A 25,158-nucleotide genomic window follows, 5' to 3' on the forward strand; every position below is an offset into this window, starting at 1 on the left:
GTTCACTAATTTTCCAGGTATGCTGTATTTCTTCATTATGACCCAGACTTTCTCTGGGCAAGGAGTCGAAAGCTTTCTAGAAATCTATAAAATTGAGGTACATCGTCGTTTGCCATTCTTTGGCTTGTTCTATAATATTCCTCAATATAAAGATCTGATTTGTTGTCATGTTATATGATGTTACTTAATTCAGTCATTATATTGTAACTAAGATGTGTATGTTTCTATTACCGAGATGTTAGAAACCACGCAGATATAATGATAACCAGAGTTTATTCTACACTGACATGGGTCAGCAACACATCAACAGTGAGTCAGTCACATAAATGACATGAAACGCTGTCATGTAGTTAACCCACACAATTCACAGTTAACCCACAAAACACACCCACACCATGTAGAGATGAGGTCGCTCTTATATTTCAGCTTGCTCTGGTGTTGCCTCACTGGTGAGCAAACAGGACCAGTTTGCAATATTTTTTCCTGATGCGCTCTTCCTTCATGTCATCATCGAGTGTTCTCACAACATGATGGAAACGTAGCTTGCTGTATGATTGTGATACAGAATGTATTAAAGCAAACACATGGTTGCTGTCTGCCTCACAGTCAAACATGTGCCGATCCAAGGAAGCAAATGTAGACCGACCGACCTCAAAGGACAGAAGTGGAAATTGCCACTCTTATCCCACTTTCACGAGGCATTTTGCCATTGCTTACAGCCAGGAGCCTCTTGACACAGCGTTCAGTCGCCTCACAGACACGAACAACACTGTGCGAGGGAACTATGAGGCCACCCCTGTTCTTGGTAACAATCAGGCTGTACATTGGTGTGGTTTGCCATTCTTCGTTGTTACTGGTCAATGCAGAAAGACATTGGCTACACTTCAGAGTCTTCCTCACCATCCTCACCACATAGCCGGCAATATAGCCAACACATGACTCTGTAAAGATGGAAAGTTGCTCAAAATTTGGAATATCCGCATAGTCGTGGTCCTCTTTTGCCGGCGATCTCAACTCCAGGTCGTATCGTCTGGCCACCAACATGTCGTGACTCTCGTCAGGCACAGCCTGCTTTGCAACGCACTTGAAGGAAGCCGCATTCAGGATTCTGGTTGAGTCCTGTGCAGAACAGTTCCCACTTGCAGACTTGATGTCATGTCGCATCAAGAGGCGCTTATATGCGGCAACAAACTGCCGGGCCGTTGGGTTATTCCCACTTCCACATGCAATGCGGACCGCTCCAAAGAAAAGTTCAATGTGGTCTTGGCTCATTTTGTACGTGAGCAGGTATCGCAGGGGAGATGAGGCAGGTTTGACATATGTGAAATACAAAATTTTGACACTCTCTATGCAGATCATGAAACCAATGAAGGGGGTTTTCAAACGCGTATTGGTCATAACTTGACCATTCATGTTTTTGATGTTGGACAAGTAACTGTAGGCAGTATCCAGGAATGGCAGGAAAAGTCCTTCTCGTGATGTCATGAGTGGTGCCTTGTAGTTTCGTGCCAATGGATTGCGAGAATTTAGAATGTCAAACAGTTTGTCCAATGTTTCAATGTATTGGCAGGTAGCCTCACTGCCCTGAAATTCTGATAGTTGCAAAGTGTCCCTGCAAAACCGAATTGCATCTGCCACACTAGTGCTCAATGTCTGAGCAGCTGTGTCCACCTTCATGACATTGCTCTTCCACTCGATGTGTTTCCGGGAGAGCTTATTTCCCAGACGCAAGCCTTCCCTCTTCTGCAGATCAAAGAGTGCCTGGATGTATTTCCACGCGATGACTTTTTTGTTGCCATCCTCCATCATTTTCATGGATCCAAGACAGTTTCTTGCAAGTTTAAGCATGTGACATGCATCGAGTACAACACAAATTTTCTTTTCGGGATTTGCTGGGTGGGGAAATGTTGGTTTCACATTCTGCGGCGTGATGTCGGCACCTAGCTCACGTAACATTGTCAAATGAGCGGACGGTCCATCGCAAGTTAAGGAAACCACCTCTGCACCGATATCATGCAATTTTAGTAGACATTGTGTCACCAAATTCGCCTGTTCCTTCCCCGACAATCCATTTATCATAAAGTATGCTACAGGCACTTTCCAACTGTCATTCAGTGCAACCAGCATGAAAACCAGTGCGTTGCTGGCCTGGGGAGCACTGTCATCTTGGACTCCATTTCCGATGTCGACGTACCCCAATACCTTGTCCCCTAAAAAGTCAATTGCCTTCATGATGGCCATCTCGTCTAACATCAGGCTACACAGTGTTCTCTTGCCAGTCTCCTTCTCTGCTTTAAACCGGCTCTCTAGTGCTTGGAATACAACTGCACTAAAACCAGGTGAACCATCAATTGCGCTGTACCATTTCCGGATTGTGGATGGACTTGGCAGTGCCAAGTCGAATGTCTCTCGAACATAGTCGTATCCTTTAGCAGAATAAAATTGAAGAGTGAGTGCGAAAGCTTTGATGACTGGATCGTATTCATCTCTCGAGCGTTTGCCGCTGCCTTTGTTCTTCAGCATTCTGCTCACAATAGCTTTTGACACACCAGAGAATGTTGTGTTGAGCATTTCAATACAATTGTCGGTGACCATCCCATTCTCCCTCAGGTCTTCCACGATGGTATTCAGGGACTCCACTTTTCTGGCTAACCTTCTGTTGTGTTGCTGACTCACTTTTAATTTTTTTCGAAAGTTGTCCAGCTTGTGGACTGCTTCATCGAGCTTGTGCTTCAATACCAGTGGACTTGTGACGGAGTAGGAGTGATCTGTGGTCTGAAATGAGGGTCCCACCTCAGGTTCAGGATCTTGAGTAGTGGCTTGAGGTTCTGGTGTATCTTCTTGGATGACAGACCTGGCCACTGGCGCTTTCCTCAAAGCTGTAACCTATTTGGAAAGAAAAGAAAAGGTGAACCATTAATACTCATTAAGTTGTTTTTAGGGCTGAGCCGAATGCTTAGAAGCTTCGTTCATTAGATTGGGGTTCTAATTAGAAATAGATGTGACTGCGTTGGACGTATTGTAACATTGTTTCAAAGACTAAACATTTTGTTAAATATTATTACAACAAAGCTTCGGGGGGGAAATGCCAAGAAAGTGTACAAAATGGGATTCGGCTCAGCTCTAAATCTTTTAAAAAGCAACTGAGTTGTTCTCCATAAAACTCAAACGATCGTGAGATCAAACACGGACGCAGACACAATCGGCTTCCCAATATGGCCGCCAAGCAACTTCCGCTAGCTTCAGCCGACAGCCGTCATTGGCTCTCCAGTTTATTATATACCTCCGTGGATGCAGCAAGAAAACGAATGAGACGGGCGAACGAGTCCATCGACGAACGTCAATGCAAACTTGCGGGGTCACCCGTGGGAATCCCACGGGCATGGATGTGTGTGACATTTCGACATATTGAGTTAGATGCTGCACATTCATTTTTACAAAATGGTTACTGGCAAGTCATCAGATCCAGAAATGGTGTAAAAACCACCGTTTAGAGGCCATTTTTCCCCGCAAAGCGGGGGTTGGCCTTTTCGGGGACCGTGGTAGTTGTTGTTTTTTTGTCCCCTTTTTGAAGCAATGTTTTACGGCCGGATGCCCTTCCTGACGCCAACCCTTTTTGCCGCCTTCAACGACAAACAGGGAATTACCAGTGAACTGGTACTCAATTAGCCGACCTCGGAAGGATGACAGGCTGAGTCAACCCCCCTGGCATTAATTCGGCGATCGACCGAGATTCGAACCCAGGATCCTAAGCCGGCACCCTAGCCGCTAGCCCAACACCAGAAATGGTGTCATGAACACAATTTATTTACGCACAAGCACAAAAGCAAGACGGGCCGATTTCCGATTCCGACGGGCCAACGGGCGAGACGGGCCGATTTCCGATTCCGACGGGCCGATTTGGAGCAAGAAAAAGAACGAGACGGGAGAAAAAGGAGAGAAACGAGACGGGGAAAGCCGATTGGAGAGGCGAGTGAGGCGCGATTGGAGAGGAGTGTGAGGCACGATTGGAGAGGAGTGTGAGGCACGATTGGAGAGGAGTGTGAGGCGTGATTGGAGAGGAGTGTGAGGCACGATTGGAGAGGAGTGATTGGAGGGGAGTGTGAGGCACGATTGGAGAGGAGTGTGAGGCACGATTGGAGAGGAGTGTGAGGCGCGATTGGAGAGGAGTGTGAGGCGCGATTGGAGAGGAGTGTGAGGCGCGATTGGAGAGGCGTGTGAAGGATTGGAGAGGAGAGGAGTGTGAGGGATTGGAGAGGTGAGGGATTGGAAAGGAGAGGGATGTGAGGGTTTGGAGAGGAGAGGAGTGCTAGATGGAGAGAGGAGAGTGTCAGGTGCAGACAGGAGAGTGTCAGGTGGAGACAGGAGAGTGTCAGGTGGAGAGGAGTGAGGGGTCACATATTATGTGAAATAAATAAATTGTGTTCATCACACCATTTCTGGATCTGATGACTTGCCAGTAACCATTTTGTAAAAATGAATGTGCAGCATATAACTCAATATGTCGAAATGTCACACACATCCATGCCCGTGGGATTCCCACGGGTGACCCCGCTAGTATATATATACTGTATATATATATATATATATATATATATATATGTATATATATATATATATATATATATATATATATATTTATATATATAATATATATGGAAGCATACGCTAGATCAGCACGTCACTGCGTCCTTGGACGACTCCTCAGTACCATCCCGAACACACCATTGTGTGTGTAACGGAATGAGGTGTTTTTATGGCGGCCGCAGTGCAAATCCTGCCACCAACCTCCTTGAGACCCAGTACCCTGGAACTCATTTCGCCAACCTCAAAAGGATGACAGGCTGAGTCAACCCCACCTGGTATTAATTCAACAGCTGTCCGGGATTATAACTCAGGACCCTGGGATCCCAAGCCCTCCACCCTAAGCGTTAAGCCAACACCGTCTCGACTTGCTAGGCCTCTGGGTAGGCCGCTAGCTAGTCCACTTGCTATCTATGCATATGTGATTTATCCCCACCAACACCCTTACAGGCCAATTGTGACCTTATCAGTAGTTGGTTGATCGCCTCAGTGGACTCGATGTTTGTGTGATCCACTTCTCCCATGTCATTCCTTGGAGAACCCCCGTTGTGAGATCCATTCTGTCCATGGAGACACAGTTGGATGGGACAACAGTGAGACCACAGACAGTGGAGTGGGACCACAGTTGGATAGGACCACAGTGAGACCCCAGACAGTGGAGTGGGACCACAGTTGGATAGGACCACAGTGAGACCACAGACAGTAGAGTGGGACCACAGTTGGGTGGGACTTCAGTGGGACCACAGACAGTGGAGTGGGACCACAGCTGGTTGGGACCACAGTTGGATGGGACCACAGTGAGACTATAGACAGTGGAGTGGGACTACAGTTGGGTGGGATCACAGTGGGACCACAGTCAGTGGAGTTGTACCAGAATTGGGTGGGACCACAGTGAGACCACACAAAGTGTGGACCACAGTGGGACCACAGACAGTGGAGTGTGACCACAGTGGGACCACAGACAATGGAGTGGGACCACAGTTGGACAAATCAGGCAAGGGGTATTGGGGTATTGGGATTGGGGTCAATGTTAGATGGTAGTCCACCACTCCTCAGTTGTTGAAGTTGTTTGAGTAAAGAGTGGGATAAAAAATCCTCAGGGAAGGCTGTTCCACAAACTGGATTAAAGAGGAACAAAATAATGTAAGAATGTATATGTGCAATAAGCCTGGATTTTAACCTTAGAGGGGTTACTGTAAGAACAGTATGTCACATTGCATAAGCAATATTAGCTATTGTGCAATTGAGATGTGGGTTTCTTTCAAAGTGAGTACATTATTTTGTCAAAGTAAAGTACTAGGGCCTGGAGAATAAGAATGACCGGTCATCCATTGCAAATTTTATTTCACTGAACACTTGATTAAATGCACGAGCTCTTTTTACTGCCATTTTGCGGCACATCATTTGACGTCACCTCTTGTTGAATGCTTTTTTTTTTCTTCTTTTTTCTTGTCAACACCTTACTGCATCAGTTTTTCTACTTAGCTTTGAAATAATCTGCCACATTGCAAAATGTGGCCATCCAGAGATTCATGTTTGGGGAATTGGCAAAAGGAAAAATAAATCAATAAAGAATAAATAAGATAATTTAAAAAAGAAATAATCTAAAAATGTAATTTATAATATAAACAAAAATAATAATCCATAATTAATTAAAATAAATAAAATAAATAATAAATAAAATAAATAAAGGTAAATAAGATAATAAAAATAAAATAATAAATAATATAAAGATATAATTTATAATAATAAATAAATAATATAAACAATAAATATAAATAATAAATAATAAATCATGAAGAAATAAATAAATAAATAAATATATTGCACTCCATTCAATGAAAAGCTTTTCAAATCAATGAATAAAAAAGATTGCCTTTTATGACACGTAATAGAGTTTATAGAGATATTACATGCAGGAGAAAGGCTTTAGGATGAATTACTTTTGCATGAATTACAAAGACATCAGGGGACACTGAACAAATCATAACGGTTTATGGGATTTGAGATGGAGCTCATAGCATCTCGAGGTAAGCACTCAGATGGTAACGCTCAACAAGACACCCTGAGAGGTAGAAGTGATACAAATGACATCATCATTTAAGGTTCACCCTAATTGTCGAGTCCAAATGTTGCACAGGTAACCTTGGCAATTTTGAATGATGTGTGCTTGAAAATGTGAAACTGATTTTGTTTGGGCAGAACCTTATGGCAGATCTAAGGACCTTCAAATGTGAAGATTTATTTTGCTGAAATGTGTTTTCCTGGTGTCCTTGCAGGTGGCATGTTTTTCGCGAAGCCCATGCGCTCCAGGGGCTACGTGACTATGTTGGACCCATTCCAACAGCAGTATGGGAGACGGATGGGTGGTCTTCTCTTCCTGCCTGCAGTCTTCGGTGAAATGTTCTGGTCTGGAGCGATTCTATCTGCCCTCGGTACCTTGTGCTTTCTTCTATATTTTGGATATCTTTATTAATATTTTCCTTAGTTTATACATTTTGATTTCTTAGTGTTGTTGTCTGAATCAAGGAGGATCTATTTGGAAACAAACAGCTATATTATTAAATTACTAACAGGGAGTTGATGCCTAAACCAAATATATATATATATATATATATATATATATATATATATATATATATATATATATATATATATATATATATATATATATATATCTCTCTTTACATCATTATACATACCTGTGCCACATTTGAATTAGATCACTTCAGCCATTCTCGAGTTATAGACCTATTACAGACTTTGACCTTTGACCTCTTGACCCCAGAATCTAACCAGTTCATCTGTACCTCATTATACATACCTGTGCCAAGTTTGACTAAGATCCCTTGAGCCGTTCTCAAGTTATTGCGGTAAGGAAAACCTATCACGGACAGACGGACAGCCGGACGGACAACCTGAAAACATCATTCCTCTGGCGACTTTGTCGGCGGAGGCATAAAAAAGAAAATGTGAATGATGTCGTTCATTTATTAACCTATAGCAGGAGTACCTGGCGTTGCCCGGTACTCCTGCTGTTCTAATCCTGTTGGCATTTTGAAGAGATCAATATTTTTTCCCCTATTTTTGTGGGGGGCTAAAACATTTCCCTACACCCACTTTATTTTATATTTATATTTAATAGTATTGTGTTTGATATTGATGATATTTTTTACGATATTATTGATATTTTTGCAGAATTACCCCCATTGCAAGTTTTCATGTTATGGCAGCAACACGTAAGAAAGAAGGGAAGAATCTAACAACATACCTTTACCTGTATGGCTCCATGATAGCCACCAGTGTATTTGTTTATCCAGGCATATTTTTCGTCCCTACGTGCCAATATTACTCTTGCTTTTATGTGTTGAGAATTGTTTTTTCTAATTATACTACATACGGCAGATATGCACTGATTGGAAGGTGTATTAATACAGTCGTTTATATTCACATAACACTTAAAATGATATAATTGGACTTTTGTTGGTGTCCTGTTCTACTCGCATAACCACTGTGCAAATCATTCAAATGAATGTGTCACAGCATACTGTATGCATCTTATTAAATGGCCAGCAGTGTTTCCAAGTGTTGTACAGACGTGGCCAAAAATATTGGCACTCTTGCACTTTTTTCAAGTAACTCACAATTTTCTCTAAAAATAAGTTGAAATTGACAAAAGTATTTGGTCTCCACAATTCTTTATTTAATATTACAGAACCTTTGTTTTTGATTCAGAACTTAATATATCCTTTTAAGTCAGAAAATAAAAAGAAATGGCCTTCACAAAATTATTCACACCCGAGACTTAATATTTGGTAGCACGGCCTATGGACAAAATAACTGCAGTCAAGCGCTTCCTATAGCCATCAATGAGCTTCCTTCATCTCTCTACTGGCAGTTTGGCCCACTCTTCTTGTGTAAACTGCTCCAGTTCTCCTAGATTTAAAGGGTGCCTTCTCCCAACTGCCGTTTCCAGATAATCCCATAGGTCTGGACTCATTGCTGGCCACTTTAGAACAGTCCAGCGTTTTGTCTTGAACCATTCCTGGGTGATTTTTGAAGTTTGCTTGGGGTCATTGACCTGCTGCAAGACCCATGACCTTCGACGGAGATCCAGCTTTCTGACACTGGGTTAAACATTGCTCTCCAAAATGCCTTGGTAATCTCCTGATTTCATGATGCCATGCACACATTCAAGGCACCCAGTGCCAGAGGCAGCACAGCAACCCTCAAAACATCACTGAACCTCCTCCAAGTTTAACTGTGGGGAAGGTGTTCCTTTCTTTGAAGGCTTCATTTTGTTTTCTGTAAACATAGAGATGATGTGCTTTACCAAAAAGCTCTAATTTGGTCTCATCTGTCCACAGGGCATTCTCCCAGAAGGATTTTGGCTTGTTCAGGTGTTTTGGAAAACTCCAGTCGGGCTTTCTCAGCAGTGGGGTCCTCCTGGGTCTCCTACCATATAACCCCCTTTCATTGAGTTGGCGACGGATGGTGCGAGTTGAAACTATCGTACCTTGTGTCTGAAGGTCAGCTTCAATCTATTTGGCAGTTGATCGAGTTGCTTTCTCCACCATTCGAACAATCCTTCGTTGCAATCTTCGAACAAGTTTTGTCTTGCGGCCACGTCCAGGGAGGTTGGCTGCAGTGCCATGGGCCTTAAACTTCGTCATAACATTGCGTGCGGTGGACACAGGAACATCAAGGTCTCTGAAGATGGACATGTAGCCTTGAGATTGTCCATGCTTGGCTACAATCATTTGTCTGACCTCCTCAGACAATTCTCTGGTTTTCCTTCTGTTCTCCATGGTAATTGCTGTACACATAGTGACACAAAACAGCAAAATAACCCCTTGTCTCTATTCAAACTGGTTGAATGAATGGTTTTTATATTGTAGGCACCTGTAACTAACCACAGGTAAGTTCAATTCCAAAGTAAAGGAGAATCACCTGCTTGAAATCTAATTATTTCTAACTACTTCTTAAAGGTGCCAATAATATTGTCCGGGCCATTTTAGGATTTCTGTGTGGAATAAGCTCAGATTTAGTCATTTTTTCAACTTTTTTTGTTTTGTTCCACTGCAAACCAAAGAAATACATATGTGGATACCAAAATATTTTAAAATTTCAACAATTTTCTGGAAGAAATGGTGCATTATTTGAAAAAAGTGCAATAGTGCCAATATTTTCGACCATGACTGTAGATCCATTATTAAATATAAATTGTTGGAGATCTCATATACAGGTGTTGAGGGAACATGAGCGACATATAACATTTCACAACATTCTCAGCGTATCCTCTTGATGTACCATTAATTGATTTAGTATCGATATGACATGACAGGGAGATGATTACGGATACATTGGTAAAATTCACAAATCAGTAACAAAGGGGGAAAACATTTACAATTAGAACGGCACTTGGTAGAGCGCATACCTCCGCCAGACTGAACAGTTTACGTTTTGTATCCCACTGATAGGCCGGATCCGGATTCGGACCTGAAGCAAAATTTAACCAGTTTGATCTTGTCAAATAACTAACTCATCCACCAAGTTTTGTCCAAATCCGTCCACAACTTTTTGAAATATCATGTTCTATATCGTTTTTGGCCCCATCCCTCAATGGTGAAGAATCACTTAAAATTTTAAATAATTCTCCTGTCGGAATCCATATTCAGATCTCACCCAAATCGAATTGATTCGGTCTTGTCACACACCCAACCGGTCCACCAAGTTTTGACCAAATCCGTCCACAACTTTTTGAGATATCGTGCTATGGATCGGTTTTAGCCCTATCACTCAATGGTGAGGATTCACTTTTAAAATTCTTTGATCTGAATCCGGATTCGAATCTTTACCAAAAATTCAACCAATTCTTCCTTGTCAGATATGCAACATCTCCACCAAGTTTCGTCCGTATCCGTCCACAACTTTTTGGGATATCCTGCTATATATCGGTTTTAGCCCTAATCACTTAATGGTGAAGAATCAGTTTAAAATTATACTAGCCGGAGCCGGATCCGGATCCTCACCAAAATCTAATCATGACGTCCTTGTCACATAAACTACCTCTCCACCAAATTTCGTCTGAATCCGTCCACAACTTATTGAGTTAAACGACCTGCGGAGGTAATTAAACAGCGGGACAAGTTTGGCTGCTGGATCACCGCAAAGGCTCCCACGAGCATTGGGCATGGCGATCATGGCTGGTTCTCCGTGGGGAATTCCCAGGAGTTAAGAAGGCAAAATAAATTGAATGCAACATTGAATGAAAAGAACGACTCGCATAACGGGAGGATTAGAAAGAGTAAAGCAATGGGACAAGTGAACTATGCATTTTAACTTTGAAACGTTTTAACGTTTTAACTGCACTGGCTGCGTACACGTCCTAAAAGGATTATACACCATCGGCACACCATACGGTTGCCACTCTGGGAGGAAGCAAGTGTATCCAAATCTGGAGAATATCTCGAGGTATTGTGTCTTTTTTTTGTATACAACAATAGCCCGTGTGAGATTTGAAGCATTTTGTTAAATTCTGTTTTGCAACATTTTTATATGCTTGACCGTACCCCTGACTCCTTTTTGACCACCTTCACAGCTTTTTTTCGCCGAGTTAATCGTTGTAGGAATGTTACAAAATGTCTGCACTAAATGCGTTGCTTCACTCGAAGTCAACTTCTTTCCTGGAAGTCCTTGAGTCTCCCACCTCCCCCCAAGCCCTCTCCCTCCCACAGTTCTCTCAATGTCCCTGCTCTCAAATGTTGTGTTTGTGTCCTTCCCCTCTCTCCCCATCTTGTCTACCGCTCCCCTTATTTTGTGTTTCATGTGTCGGTTTGACTTTTTCTGTGATTAATGTTCGCTCTTTCACGAGCCACGATCTTGTATACAAAAAAAAAAAAAAAAGTAACAGATTAATGTGCAGATGTAGTGTAGCAGCATAGCAAACCTGTTGTGCATTTTGTGATACAAGCACCAAATTTGGCACAAATGTACATTAATATGTTGCGAACATTTTCAGATATTGGGCCACTTGAAATTCCGTAATTTTTTTTTTCAAATTTTTTCAAATTTCGTAATTTCAAATTTTTCGGGTGACACCGTCACAATTTCAGTCTTCGAGGCCGGCCGATATAGTGGAGCGGCTTAGCCCAAATATTCAAAAGAATTGTGCATTTTGTGATACAAGCACCAAATTTGGCACAAATGTACATTAATATGTTGCGAACATTGTGTGGTCAGCAATGAAGACGAGAGTCTGAATTACATGTATGCAAAAGACCTTGTGAACCAGTGAAGCAAATACACGGGTAAGCATGAATTAAATCTAGGGCATGATATAATTTCCATGATGTTTACCTCTACACTCAATGGTGGAAGGAGGTAATGTTTTGATCCCAGCTTGTCTGTATGTCTGTTTGTCTGTTAGTCCACAAAATTCCAGACAAAGCTTGTAGTAGTGGTAGTTGTAGTGGTAGTGGTGATAACAGAAATTGTTATATAGAACTGAACTTATATTATTATTATATGCAGAAAATAACTTCATTTCTATATGCCCTGCAGTGGACAGGTTAATTGGTTTATGCACTGAAGGGGTCACCCTGGTGTGCACTGCTGTGTTCTGCCTCACTGAGTTGTTCAGGTATGATGTACTCAGCACAAGCTTCCGGTCGGCCCGGAGGTGGGGGTGCGGGGCCTGTCACGGAACGTCAAAACAAACGGCCTGCCGGGGCCGCCCAAAAGTCGGGCGTGAGGGGCGCGTCCACTAATGGAACGCCTCTCGCTTCCCAGATCGAGGGTCACGTGGTCAGGAGAACCTCGTCCCTTCCGGTCACACTTTGCCTATCGGCCGGCCTCGAAGACCGAAATTGTGACGGTGTCACCCGAAAAATTTGAAATTACGAAATTTGAAAAAATTTGAAAAAAAAAATTACGGAATTTCAAGTGGCCCAATATCTGAAAATGTTCGCAACATATTAATGTACATTTGTGCCAAATTTGGTGCTTGTATCACAAAATGCACAATTCTTTTGAATATTTGGGCTAAGCCGCCCCACTAATGATGCTCTGAGAGTAAAAATAATAAGTATAACGGTACTCAGTCGAGCAGTATGTGCCAAGCTGAACAGTTTACGTTTTGTATCTCACTTGTAGGCCGGAACTGCTGACCTCAACCAAAATCTATTCGGCTTGTTCTTGTCACCTAACCAACTCATCCACCTAGTTTTATCATCATCCCTCCATAACTTTTTGAGATATTACCCGAAATATTGTTTTTGGCCCTATCTCAATTATGAAGAATCAAATAAAAATTATAGTATCCGGATCTGGATCCAGATATTCACCGACATCAAATCTCGTCCTTGTCACAATCGAATCTTGTTGGGGATTATTTCCCAACCTGTCCACCAAGTTTCATCGGAATCTGTCCATAACATTTTTATATATCCTGCTCACAGACAAACAGACAAACAACCAAGAAAGACATCATGCAGAGCACGATACTTGCAAAATCCACCATCTCACCCCTAAAGAAAGTTTGCCATGGATACATCAAATTGTCCATTTCATTAAGATTAAAATTGACGATGTCAATCAAAGCTCGGGCCCATCGGATGAAAATTGATGATTTTTCAGATGAAAATTGATGGTTTTAGAAGTTTGACCTTGAGTTGACCTTTTCGACCTCAAAATAGTTAGTTTCCAAATTCAGTGGCCCAATATGCAAATCTTGTTCAACGTTCAAGTGAATCGGATGAAAAATGATGATTTTTAGGAATTTGACCTTAATAGGTGAAATCAATCGGCTTCTTGTCGGTTGTTATCTCCATAAGCGGGTTTTAGGAGGTGGGCCGAAGTTCTCCCAGAACTCAAAAATCTCCACCTCCTTTTTTGGTAAAACATCATTATCCATGAACAGGATTGTGAAACTTCATTCTCATAGCTTCGTTCCAAGGGATCTTTTTAGAATCCTCACTGAACCTCTGCCAGCCTCCACTTGTAGCTCGTTTGTCGTAATATTCCCCGGAATGCTTTTTAAGTACTCAGTAAGGGCTTTCCTGATCATCACTGTTGCTCCGACTATCATTGGTACAATTTCAGCTTTCTTCAATTTCCAAGACCTCTTGAGCTCATTTTTCAGATCCTGGTATTTTGTCATTTTCCTGGTTTCTGAAGCATTTAGTCCAAAGTCCATTGGGAACTGAAACCTCCATCAACAATGCCATCTTTTCCTTTTTGTGTTTGAGCGCTTTGTCCGGATGCAATGCTCCACCTGCAATGTCTAAACTTGATGGGATCATCTTGATGATCAGCAGTATGTGTTCATTTTCAAGGATCGAGTTTGGTTTGTGTTTCCACTGATTCATCCCATCTCATCTTCAGTTATCTCACCCATCCTCGCACTCTTGGTTCTCTGAATTGTGTGGTGAGGCAGCTGCTTTAAAACAACTTGTACTCTCTTCCTGGAAGGCAAATCAAACTGAAGACAACCTCAGATCATTACACAAATTCCACAACATGTGTGTCTACTCTCTGGAGAGCCAGAAAATAACATTTGTCCAATCTCAAGAATGAGCTTTCAAACTTGCATCCCTCCTCTAAAATCTGGTTGTGCTTTGTCAAGACTTGCACCCTCTGCCCTCCGTGCTTTGTCCCCCACAGGGAAACTGCGTAAATCCAGAACCACTGCTCACGAATCATTTATTATTTTTCCTGCCTGTGGAATCCCTTTCCACTCTTTCTTTGATCTCAGTCTTCCCTCCAGGTCTTCAAGTCAGCTGATTACCACCATCTCAAGTCATTCCCCATCCAAAATCATGATGTTTTCTACACCTGTTAAACATCCCTCACTGATCCAAAACAATTTATTTTTGTATCCACCTTGTCCACCCCTTACGTTCTTCCATACTGTTCATTGTTACCTGCATCCCTTGTTTGTCCATCTCCATGTATTTTCTCCCTCCGCCCTGATATTTGCGTTTCCCCTTTCTCCTGCAGTTCCTTTTGTTATGTGTCCTGATTTGGTCTGTGTCCTAGCTCTTCCACGAGCCTAGACCATGTAGTAAAATATATACAGTCACGTGAAAAAGTAAGTACACCCTTGGCTCTAATAGGTGGTATTGCCCCCTTTGGCAGAAAACCTCAAGTCGGCGTTTCTTATAACTGTCTACCAGTCTCTGACATCGACTGGGAGAAATTTTTGCCCACTCCTCCATGCAGAATTCTCTCAGCTGTGTGATGTTTGAGGGGTTTCTTGCATGCACAGCCAGTTTCAAATCCCCCCACAACATCTAGATGGGATTTAGATCTGGGCTTTGACTTGGCCATTCCAGAACCCTCCATTTCTTTCTTTTCAGCCATTCCTTGGTGGATTTACTGGTATGATTAAGGTCATTGTCATGTTGCAAGGTCCACCTTCGGTTGAGCTTCAAATTTCCGACAGATGGCCTCACATTATCCTCAAGCACCCTCTGGTACAATGAAGAATTCATAGTGGATTCTACGATGGTGAGCTGCCCAGGCCCTGATGCAGCAAAGCTGCCCCAAACCATAATATTTCCACCACCATGCTTTCCAGTTGGTATCAGGTTCTTGTGGTCAAATGCTGTCTTTGGTTTTCGCCAAACATGTCTTCTGGTACTGTGGACAAATAGCTCTACCTTTGACTCATCTGTCCAGAGCACATTGTTCCAGAAGTGCTGGTCTTTGCCTCGGTGTTCATTGGCAAACTTTAGTCTTGCCCTGATGTTCTTTCTGGACAGCAAAGGTTTCCTCCTGGCACACCTCCCATGTAGATCAAATTTGTGCAGCCTCTTTCTAATGGTAGACTCATGCACTTTGACATCAACAGTGGCAAGAGCTACCTGTAGGTCCGGTGATGACATTCTGGGGTTCTTAGAGAGCTCTTTCGGCATCTTGCGGTCTGCTCTCGGGCTGAACTTGCTGGGGCAGCTTGGCCTGAACAAGGTGGCAGTTGTTTGGAATCTTCTCCACTTGTCGATGATCTTCCGGACAGTCGAATGATTGATTTCAAATTGTTTGGAGATCTTTTTAAATCCCTTCCCAGACTCGTAGGCATCTATAACCTGTTTTCTGAAGGCCTCAGAGAGCTCTTTTGATCTAGGCATGGTGACGCCGCACACTTCAACAACAAAGAGCAAACCAAACTAAATGTCTGAGGTTTAAATAAGACAGGTTCCTCCAAGATTCTCTCTGACGACGTTCTCATCATTTGCACCTGAGCTGGTGCACCTGATTCTAATTTTAGGTATTTGAAGTAGTGATAAATGAAGGGGTGTACTTACTTTTTCCACATGCGAAATTTGCATTTATGTTTATTTAAATTATACAATGGACTACAAAATGTAAATGTTTCATGATATTTGTTATATTATATCACCTTTATCTATCAATATTGTTGAAATGAAGATAAAATAGCTGTATGTTGAAATATGTTGAAATATGTTGAAAAAGTCAAAACTTTACATGGGGTGTACTTACTTTTTCACGTGACTGTATATATATATTTTCCTTTTCTCCCCATTCAAACAATGCCCCCCACATTAGCGGATTCGACATTCACGGCATTTTTCAGGAACGTATCCCCCACAATTGTCAGTCTTACTGTAATGTACAGCATGAAACTGCAGATTCATGAAGAGACAGAAGAGTACGTGCCACTAGGCCCACGGCTACCACATGAACCAACACTCCAAAAGTTGGACATGTATCCTTGAACCAATCTACCAATCAGATTGCGGATGCAAGCAACGTTGAGTTTGAACCAACCAGAGGGAGTGGACTTGCAAATGCATGTTCAAGTATTCTGCCCACCTTGAGGCTGGCAGTTGGTACAGGTGTTGGGAAAGTCTACAATAAATTAATTATGGACTACAAAACAAAACTGCGTTGCCCAATAATGTAAAATGTACATTTTGAATTGAATGTATTTTCTGGTTGCATCCACCTGTCACGTGGCCTTTTTCGCTTTGTCACCCCGCTCTTTCATGAGCCTGGAAATAAAAATACCCATGTTAATGCAAACCTTCATTGATTAACTACCCACATGAATGTAAAGATAGTTGGGTAATATAAAGTTACTCAGATAGAAACAAATGAATCTCGGACACCATGTACCTGTTTTTTGGGGCAGTGTCCCTGTGTGACGTCAGAGCAATGCTGGATGCCTGAAGACTAGGGTCGCAATTCCCAAGTTTGTCATCTACGATAATAAATAGAGGTTGTGTGGCTGTAGCTATGTCAGCAATATTCATTCGTCGATTGGTCATGGCGCTGACCAATTGGGTGTGTCCATGCAGTTTTCCCTTCACTCGTCGATTGGTTGTGGCACTGACCAATTGGGTGTGCCAAGTTTTCCCTTCACTCACCTATTGGTCCGAGGTGATTACAATATTGGTGATTACAGTGCAGGGTCTTTCTCCCACACTTTCCTCACCTCGTGACTCATCCTGGTGATGTGAGTGCTATCCTTCCCAATTTTAAGTTTCTTTGACTCCCTGGACACAAAGGGCCATCTGTGCTAGGTGGCCCGACACCGGTACTCCCATCCAGAGTTGGGGGGTGCCCGCTAGTTTTCATAATTGCTTGAGATATATTGTACATGGTCGCTTGATAATTGATGTAAACGCTATTCAGTCTCACTATTCCTGATCGACAGTATTTCATCGATGCAAAACAATGACACCAGGGACACTTTACGAAGAAACATTTAAAGGATATATTAAAGATATTACATATTGCTCATATTGGTTTGGCAAATTAAAGAAAATACATTATTTATATGAATGGAAATTCCAAGAGCCACACACGATGTAGCTTCCATTTTTTAGTATCCCTTGAGATTCCACCAACAGCTGGGCAGGTAACCTTATTATATTGCAATCCATTATGAATGATCAGAAAGTTTGACCATAGTATTTATTCGCTACGTTGTGCTGTAGTAATCACTGTGAGCTTACTTTCGAATTGTATTTCACCGATTTAATGGTTTAGCTTTTTAAAGAAAAAACAATCACAAAAATATCCCCCGATTTATCGCCACTGAAGGTGGACGACGGTTATGTTTTCACGTCTGTCTGTCTGTCTGTTTATCTGTGAGCAGGATGTCTGAAAGAGTTGTGGACCGATTTGGATGAAATTTGGTGGACAGGTTGGGTGTTTGACAAGGACGAATTGACTCGATTTTGGTGAAGATCTGAATCCGGATCCGAATATGAGAATTTTTTAATTTTCAAAGTGATTCTTCACCATCAAGAGATAGGGCCAAAAAACAATATGTGTATATATATATATATATATATATATATATATATATATATATATATATATATATATATATATATATATATATATATATATTGTTGCGAATATGGAATTTGGCCTCCATATCCGCTTGTAAATATTCCCCTATTTCCCCAATACTCCCCAACTATCCCCAATCCCCCATTCCCTAGTCCCATTGTCTGTAAACAACAATCAGTAGAGCCGACCTTCCCCTTTTCCCCCCCATTAAATGTCGTGCCCAGGTCCACCGCATCACACGTAGACAACTTTCGGACATCTTGCTAGTTATTCTTAGTCTATGTCAGTTAAGGACTCCTTTCCATTAATTATGACTCTTCGTTGCACCAGAATGTGATTATATGGCACCAGTAGTGAGTTTAGGACCTTTCCCATACCTCCTCCCATCTTCTTCCCCAAACAACAACAACAACAACAGAGGGGCACGGCGCTGCGCGGGGGGGAGTGTGCGTCCTGACACCGGCTCGGTTAGCCGCCATTGACAATGCGCTCCAGACCATGCGCTCCACGGGGTTACCACAAAGGGGCTGGCTGTCAGCTCCTCGTCAAGGGCGGAGCCTGGTAAACCCCCCGCACGCACCCAATGAGAAGCAACGTGCCGATTCCACGAGGCGGAGCTAACGAGCCGAGGGCGTGTCACTCCCCGCCGGATATACGCGGCCACGTAGCGGACGTGACGTCAGATGCGCCCCCAGCTTGAGCAGACAAGACGCCATCCGAGCGCTGCGACCTCCCCGCATCTCTAGACCGGACCGGGTCGACCCTGTCCTTGAGCCAAGAGTGCACCTTGAGCCATCGATACCCGCTTTCCTAGCCATCAAACCCCGTGTGAGTCAGCCTTTTGTCCCGTTTATCTGTCGTCTGTTGGGAATAATATAAGATTGTGTTTAAGTGCCCACCTTACTATGCTGTACCTCTCGTCCTTGTAATCTAACCTTCCGCCTTAATATAACCTCCTCCGGAGGTCTTGAGAACTGAACCCTGGGTGTCGTGTCATTTGAATCCCAGCCGTGGTGTCCTTTTCCTTTATTGACCTAGCGCAGCGCGATTAGTCGACGTTCGGGTATAATCGGGTAACTTGTGCAGACGTGGTCATACCAAAACCGCTCGGTAAATAACATCCAAGCCACGTCTGTAACAATTGGTGTCGAGGAGTGGAATTCGAACCCGGGACTAAATTTATTAGGCCCAAATTTGTAACAAGTAGAATCGATTCGGAGCGCGTTTTCCGCGCGTTATTAGGCCCAAATTTGTAACAAGTAGAATCGATTCGGAGCGCGTTTCCCACGCGTTATTAGGCCCAAATTTGTAACAATTAGAATCGATTCGGAGCGCGTTTCCCGCGCGAAATTATAACGGCCGAAATTTGTTTTGTTGTATAAAAACCCGAATTTTGAAAGTCGCGCTATGGCAGACCAAGACAGCTGGGGTCCGGTAGAGGAGAGTGAGGTAGGGTCGATCCAGGACCAAATTGAGGGACAAGAGGAGAGCGAAGCAGTGAGGGCGGCAGGGTCGCAAAATAGCGTTGTCATGCACGAGGTGGCCGCGGCGTCCACACCCGCGACCGTAGTGGCGCCACTGGTGGATTCGAACCTTTTTATCCTGCAAATGAGGGCCCTTATGGAACAAATGGGTGAGCAATTGGGAGACCAAATTAGAGGTTTGAAAAGCAGTATGGGACAAATGGGGAACCGGATGGAGGCTCAGAATGAGCAATTGGGGGTAATGGGGAACCGGATGGATGCTCAGGGTGAGCAATTGTGGGTAATGAGGGACGAAGCGAGGGGTACCGGTGAGGGATTAGACAAGAAATTAGAGGGGTTAGACAATGGGATAGAAGGGGTGAAACATGGGTTAATGGGGGTAGAAAACAGAATGGCCGCTCAAGAGAATCAGATAGAGGGAGTGAAACATGGGTTAACGGGGGTAGAAAACAGAATGGCCGCTCAAGAGAATCAGATAGAGGGAGTGAAACATGGGTTAACGGGGGTAGAAAACAGAATGGCCGCTCAAGAGAATCAAATGGAAGGGATGCAAAAAGGGTTAGAGGGGTTAGAAAACACCATGGAAGGCAAATTGAGGGACATGAGGGACCAAGCGGAAAGGGAAGTTAACCAAATGGGGCAGCAGATAGAGGGGGTCAGAATGGGGGTAGAAACTAAACTGGATGCTCACAGGGAGGAAATGGAGCAGATGAGGGTGGCATCTGGGCAGGAGATGCAAGTGATGGGAGAGGAGATCAGAAGAGGAGTGAGTGAGGAGGTCGGAGGAGTGCGCGAGGAGGTGAGGCACTGTAAGGAGCACATGGAGAAGGAGGTGAGAAAGGGGACTGTAAAGTTACAAGGGGGCATAGAGGACCTGACGCAGGAGGTGGAGCAGCTGACGGTGGGACAAACGGAGTTAGTGGAGCAGGTTCAAAGGAACACTGCGGTATTAGGAGGTTTAAAAGCGACACAAAACGACATAAAAAACGACTTGATAGCGACAAAGAGGGAATGTCAGATGGTACGTGAGGGACTGACAACGAGGTTGGACGAGGTGGTAGAGGTAATGGAGACGAAGGACCGGCAGGTGAGGACGCACCTGGAAACGGTCAAGGTAGCCTTAGAGGACGAGCTTGAGGAGACGTACCGGGGAATGAAAGAGGTGAAGCAGAAACTAGAAGAAGTGGAAGAAGGGATGAGCGAAATTAAGAAGCGACGGAGAGGGGATAAGAAAGAAATAAAAGAGGAGATAAAAGAATTGGTCCAAAGTCTGTGGTTGGATCGTGATGATGTGCTCATTAACCGGATGAGGGATTCGCAGGTGATGGAGGAGAAGCGAAGAGGAAGAGGACCTGGTGTAAGTGGTGACCAATATGGTCGTGCGTATGATGCGCCAGGGGATTTAAGAAGCTTGGGGGTCGAGATGGACCCGGGTGTTCGTGAGAGGCCACTGGTGAAGTGTGCGACAGGTCTGGTGTGCGAAAAAGGAGGTGTGCGAGGAAGTCCGACGCTGGGGTGTGTGAGGAAAAAGTGCGTGCCAAGGAGTAGTGAGGGTGCTGGCGAGAGTGAGTCGGTCGTAGCGCGTGTGCGAGGGGGCACATGGAAGCGCGGTGTGGTAAGTGTTGCAGAGGGTGTGACGGGAGAGTGTGCGCGAGAAAGGTGTGTGACGGACAGGTGCATGAGGAAAGAGTGCGCTGTCAGAAGTAAGGAAGAGTGTCCACCTGTGGTGAGTGTTACAGAGGGTGTAACGGGAGAGTGTGCGCGAGAAAGGTGTGTGACGGACAGGTGCACGAGGAAAGAGTGCGCTGTCAAGAGTAAGGGTGAGTGCGCTGTCAAGAATGGAGGTGAGAGTATTGAGAGTGACAAGGAGAGTGAGTTGGTTATGACAGGTGAGCGAGTATGTACACCTGGGATGGAAGGATGCACACCTGGAATGGTAGAGCGTGAGTGGGAATGCACGCTGGAATTGGTAGTGAGGCACGTGGTTGGGTGTGCGAATGAGGGCACACCTGTGATTGTCACAGAGGAGGTGACTGAGGAGGGGGCACGAAGATGTGTTTTGGTGAGGTGTGCGACCAACGAATGTGTGCCAAAGTGTTCGGTGGTCAGGTGTGTGACCAAGGCTGTGAGTGGAATGGGTGTACCTGGGTGTGTAAGGAAAGGTACGAGGAGCATGGGCACGGCGGGATGTGTGAGCAAGGAACGGGCTGCGGGGTGTAAGCGTCCAGGTGAAGCATCGACGTTAGACGGGAAAGAGTTTAGAACGACTTATAGCCGAATCGGGCCCTCGGTGCGTGCTGGGCCTCGCTTTGAACGGCCGCGTCCGTGCTCCACTAGGCGGAGCGGGCAGCCCGATAGGAAGGGTCGTTATGGCGACCACGTTTTGTTGAGACGTGCCGGCAGGTCGAGATCGGGACATTGGATGGCTTCACGCCGAGGTGGTGCATGGGATCTCGGCCCGGGTAAGCCTCCGTCCCTGCCCCGAATGCGGGACGTATCCAGCCGCGGACACAAAAGAACCCGCATTCATTGCTCGGCTGTACGAAGCCGGGCTGTAGATGTGAATTGGCGCACCGAGAGGATGTAATAAGTATACGGGTGATGGTGATAGTGATAGTAGTGATTTGATACAAAATTTAGAAAAGTGAATAGAATTGGCAGTAAATGGAAAATTTTTGATTATTGGATTTGGACGAACAAAATTGATAGTGAGAGACCCCCGATGTGGTGGGATGGCAAATCCACCATCCCTCACAGATGTGGGGGGCAAAGGAGCAATAGTTTATGGGGTGTATGGCAGTGAAAACTAGCCCGGGTGGGTAAGAATATTGTGTGTAGGGATCTAGCGAAGATGACATTAGGTAACGTTAAGTTTAGTTAGTGACTGATACCTGTAGTGGGGACGCAGGTAGTTTAGTGTGGATGATAATGACATGGGAGCGCAATAGTTTAAAGGGACGACTGGGAAGCGCAAGTTTCAGAGGGGAGTAGTTAGCTGAGATGATGCCGTGTGTGTGAGGATTGAACAGGTGAGGATTGAACAGGTGTGATCGAACAGGTGTGATTGCACAGGTGTGCAACTGGACAGGTGTGTGGAGCAGTGGATGAGTAGTGAGTGTTGTGGATCAGCGCGAATGCGCTTGGGGAGAGAAGGGTGCAGGTGGCACCAGGTGTGAGAGCACAGGTGTGCAAGTACAGGTGTGTGGAGAGAGTTGGAGTAAGTGGTACGGAGTGGTGTGCATGGTGCGAAGGTGTGGATGGGGGAAGAGTGGACCCTTTTCACGAGTACCCGGGGCGGGTAGTGTAAGTGTTAGGTAGAGGGAACAGGTAAATTGTGGTTGGATATTGGCATCTGTGGTGCGGTTGCAGAATGGTGTTGTGAATGGGTGCATTAGTGTTGTGGAAATGGCTGGGCGTGTAGCCTGTTAGTGTGTGTAGTTGGTTGGGCACTCCACCACTGTGAGGATGTCGGCCAGGTGAGGCCGCAGGTGGGCTCTGGGAGCCGGTAGAGTTGTGGATGGGGCCCGAGGATCCGGAGGATGGACCCGGGTAGCCCAGTGCCAGAGAGGGCACCGAGTGGGGAGAGAGCCAGAGGGCCTTCCCCAGGTAGTTAGGTTAGGGTGAGGAGCAGGTAAGCTCGGAGGCAACTGCAGTGGTGGAGGTGTGCAGGTGGGTAGACCCACTGGGAGAGGTACACGCCACAGCCCAGAAATTGTGCGAGGGCACCGGGAGATGAATCGGGGGAGTGAGACCCCAAATTGAAAAGCACCACAGTTGGCCAATGGGAATTGGTTTTTAGAACCCATAGTGTAAGAGGGCCAATGGTTTGGCCGGAGAAAGACCCCGGGTAGTGTAAAGTTGTTAAAGTCATTTAGGAAATAGTTAGGATTGATGAACCTGTCGCACCATACGCAGCCACTTACCTGTGGTGATGATGATGACTCCACACCTGTGTTTTCTTTGTTTGTGTTGCAGAAATGAGAATTGCTGTGTGGATTTGTGAGACGCATCACGACGTGGATGAGACATTGGGGTGATTCCATCTCTCCCTCCTTAGGAGGGACTGATGTTGAGTTGGAGATGGCAAATTATGATGAAAGTTGAAAATGGCAAATTTGATTGGTTAGGAGGGAGAGAAGACGAATTTGGTTTATGGGAGGAACGGGGAAGACAGTAGGGATGTTTGTTGATTTGTAAAGTAGATGTTTATGGGTAGTGTTGTGTTTTGTGGATACAGTAAGGGGTAAGGGAGGGGCCATGTAGGTTACCTGGTGGGGGGGGGGAGCGTACGGTAGGAACGTACCTGTCTCACCTGGTTCCCATGTGCCCCCAGTGTGCATCACCTTGTATTGCGTGCACTCTTGCGCCCTTACCACCTTACTCACTTGTCTGCTTCTTTTGTCTCCCACCTCCGAGGATCTGGCTTTGGGGTAGAGAGAGAGGAGAGAGAGGTGCTGGCTTCGCAGTTGTGGGCCTGCACTTTCGCTGCTTGCTGCTTGGATCGATACACCATATGGACCGCAATGTTTGTGGCCACCCACCATGGACCGCAGCTCTTTTGCGGCCAAGCACCACCCGTGGATGGACCTATGGGTCAACGTGGCACCTATGCCATGCAGGTGAACCACTTTTAGTTGACACCACTGAAGGCCACAATATAGAAATGGACGCGGTTGGCGCCTTTCTTTATTTTTTGAAAGAGGCAAGAAGGCCAAGTGCACCACACGAAGGCAAGACCAGCGGCAGAACATCGGCCGGCTGCGACACCACCGGTGATTTATAGACACTTTATTGGTGCACCGGATGGTGCTCACTGTGTGATGGGGTGGTGCTTGATGCTTGGAAGGGGTGCTCTGCACATTATTAAAGGCCGTAGGCCACAGAGCACTCGTGGGTTGGTGTATCGATGCTAGCATGCGTGCTCTCTCTATGCATAACATCTGCATGTGTTCCTCCAAAAACAGGTCCTGGATCGTAGTGTAAATATCAGCGTAGTCTTGTGTAAATAATGCTCCCTACCGGCTGTATGTTTAGTTTGAGGATTCTTTCCGGATTCGGTTATCCTGTGGGTGTGTTTCTGTGAGGAGAAGGGTGCAACGTCGCAGGGGGACATATTTACTCATTTGTGAATATCTGTAAAACTGTCGCACTCAGGGTAGAGTTAATAGTAGAGGGAACTACATTGCGTGCCACACTAAAGTAGGTAAAAATTTATCGGGTCGGGACGCCCCGAGGGTAGAGAAGGGTGCAATGTTGCGAATATGGAATTTGGCCTCCATATCCGCTTGTAAATATTCCCCTATTTCCCCAATACTCCCCAACTATCCCCAATCCCCCATTCCCTAGTCCCATTGTCTGTAAACAACAATCAGTAGAGCCGACCTTCCCCTTTTTCCCCCCATTAAATGTCGTGCCCAGGTCCACCGCATCACACGTAGACAACTTTCGGACATCTTGCTAGTTATTCTTAGTCTATGTCAGTTAAGGACTCCTTTCCATTAATTATGACTCTTCGTTGCACCAGAATGTGATTATATGGCACCAGTAGTGAGTTTAGGACCTTTCCCATACCTCCTCCCATCTTCTTCCCCAAACAACAACAACAACAACAGAGGGGCACGGCGCTGCGCGGGGGGGAGTGTGCGTCCTGACACCGGCTCGGTTAGCCGCCATTGACAATGCGCTCCAGACCATGCGCTCCACGGGGTTACCACAAAGGGGCTGGCTGTCAGCTCCTCGTCAAGGGCGGAGCCTGGTAAACCCCCCG

At 44.9% G+C, this 25,158-nt stretch overlaps 1 protein-coding gene across 2 annotated transcripts in view; it reads left to right on the plus strand.

Annotated features, from left to right (window-relative positions):
• The window catches only part of SLC5A7 (solute carrier family 5 member 7), a 160,128-nt gene that overhangs the window by 76,076 nt on the left and 58,894 nt on the right, over positions 1-25,158 (plus strand). For both annotated transcript variants that reach the window (XM_078777912.1, XM_068117341.2), the window contains one exon: positions 6,864-7,019. In XM_078777912.1, the coding sequence (XP_078634038.1) occupies positions 6,864-7,019 (156 nt within the window). The remainder of the gene's footprint in view (positions 1-6,863; positions 7,020-25,158) is intronic.

This window comes from Myxine glutinosa, chromosome 5 (genome assembly GCF_964187855.1).
Source record: "Myxine glutinosa chromosome 5, kmMyxGlut1.1, whole genome shotgun sequence".
NCBI classification, from domain to species: Eukaryota; Metazoa; Chordata; class Myxini; order Myxiniformes; family Myxinidae; genus Myxine; species Myxine glutinosa.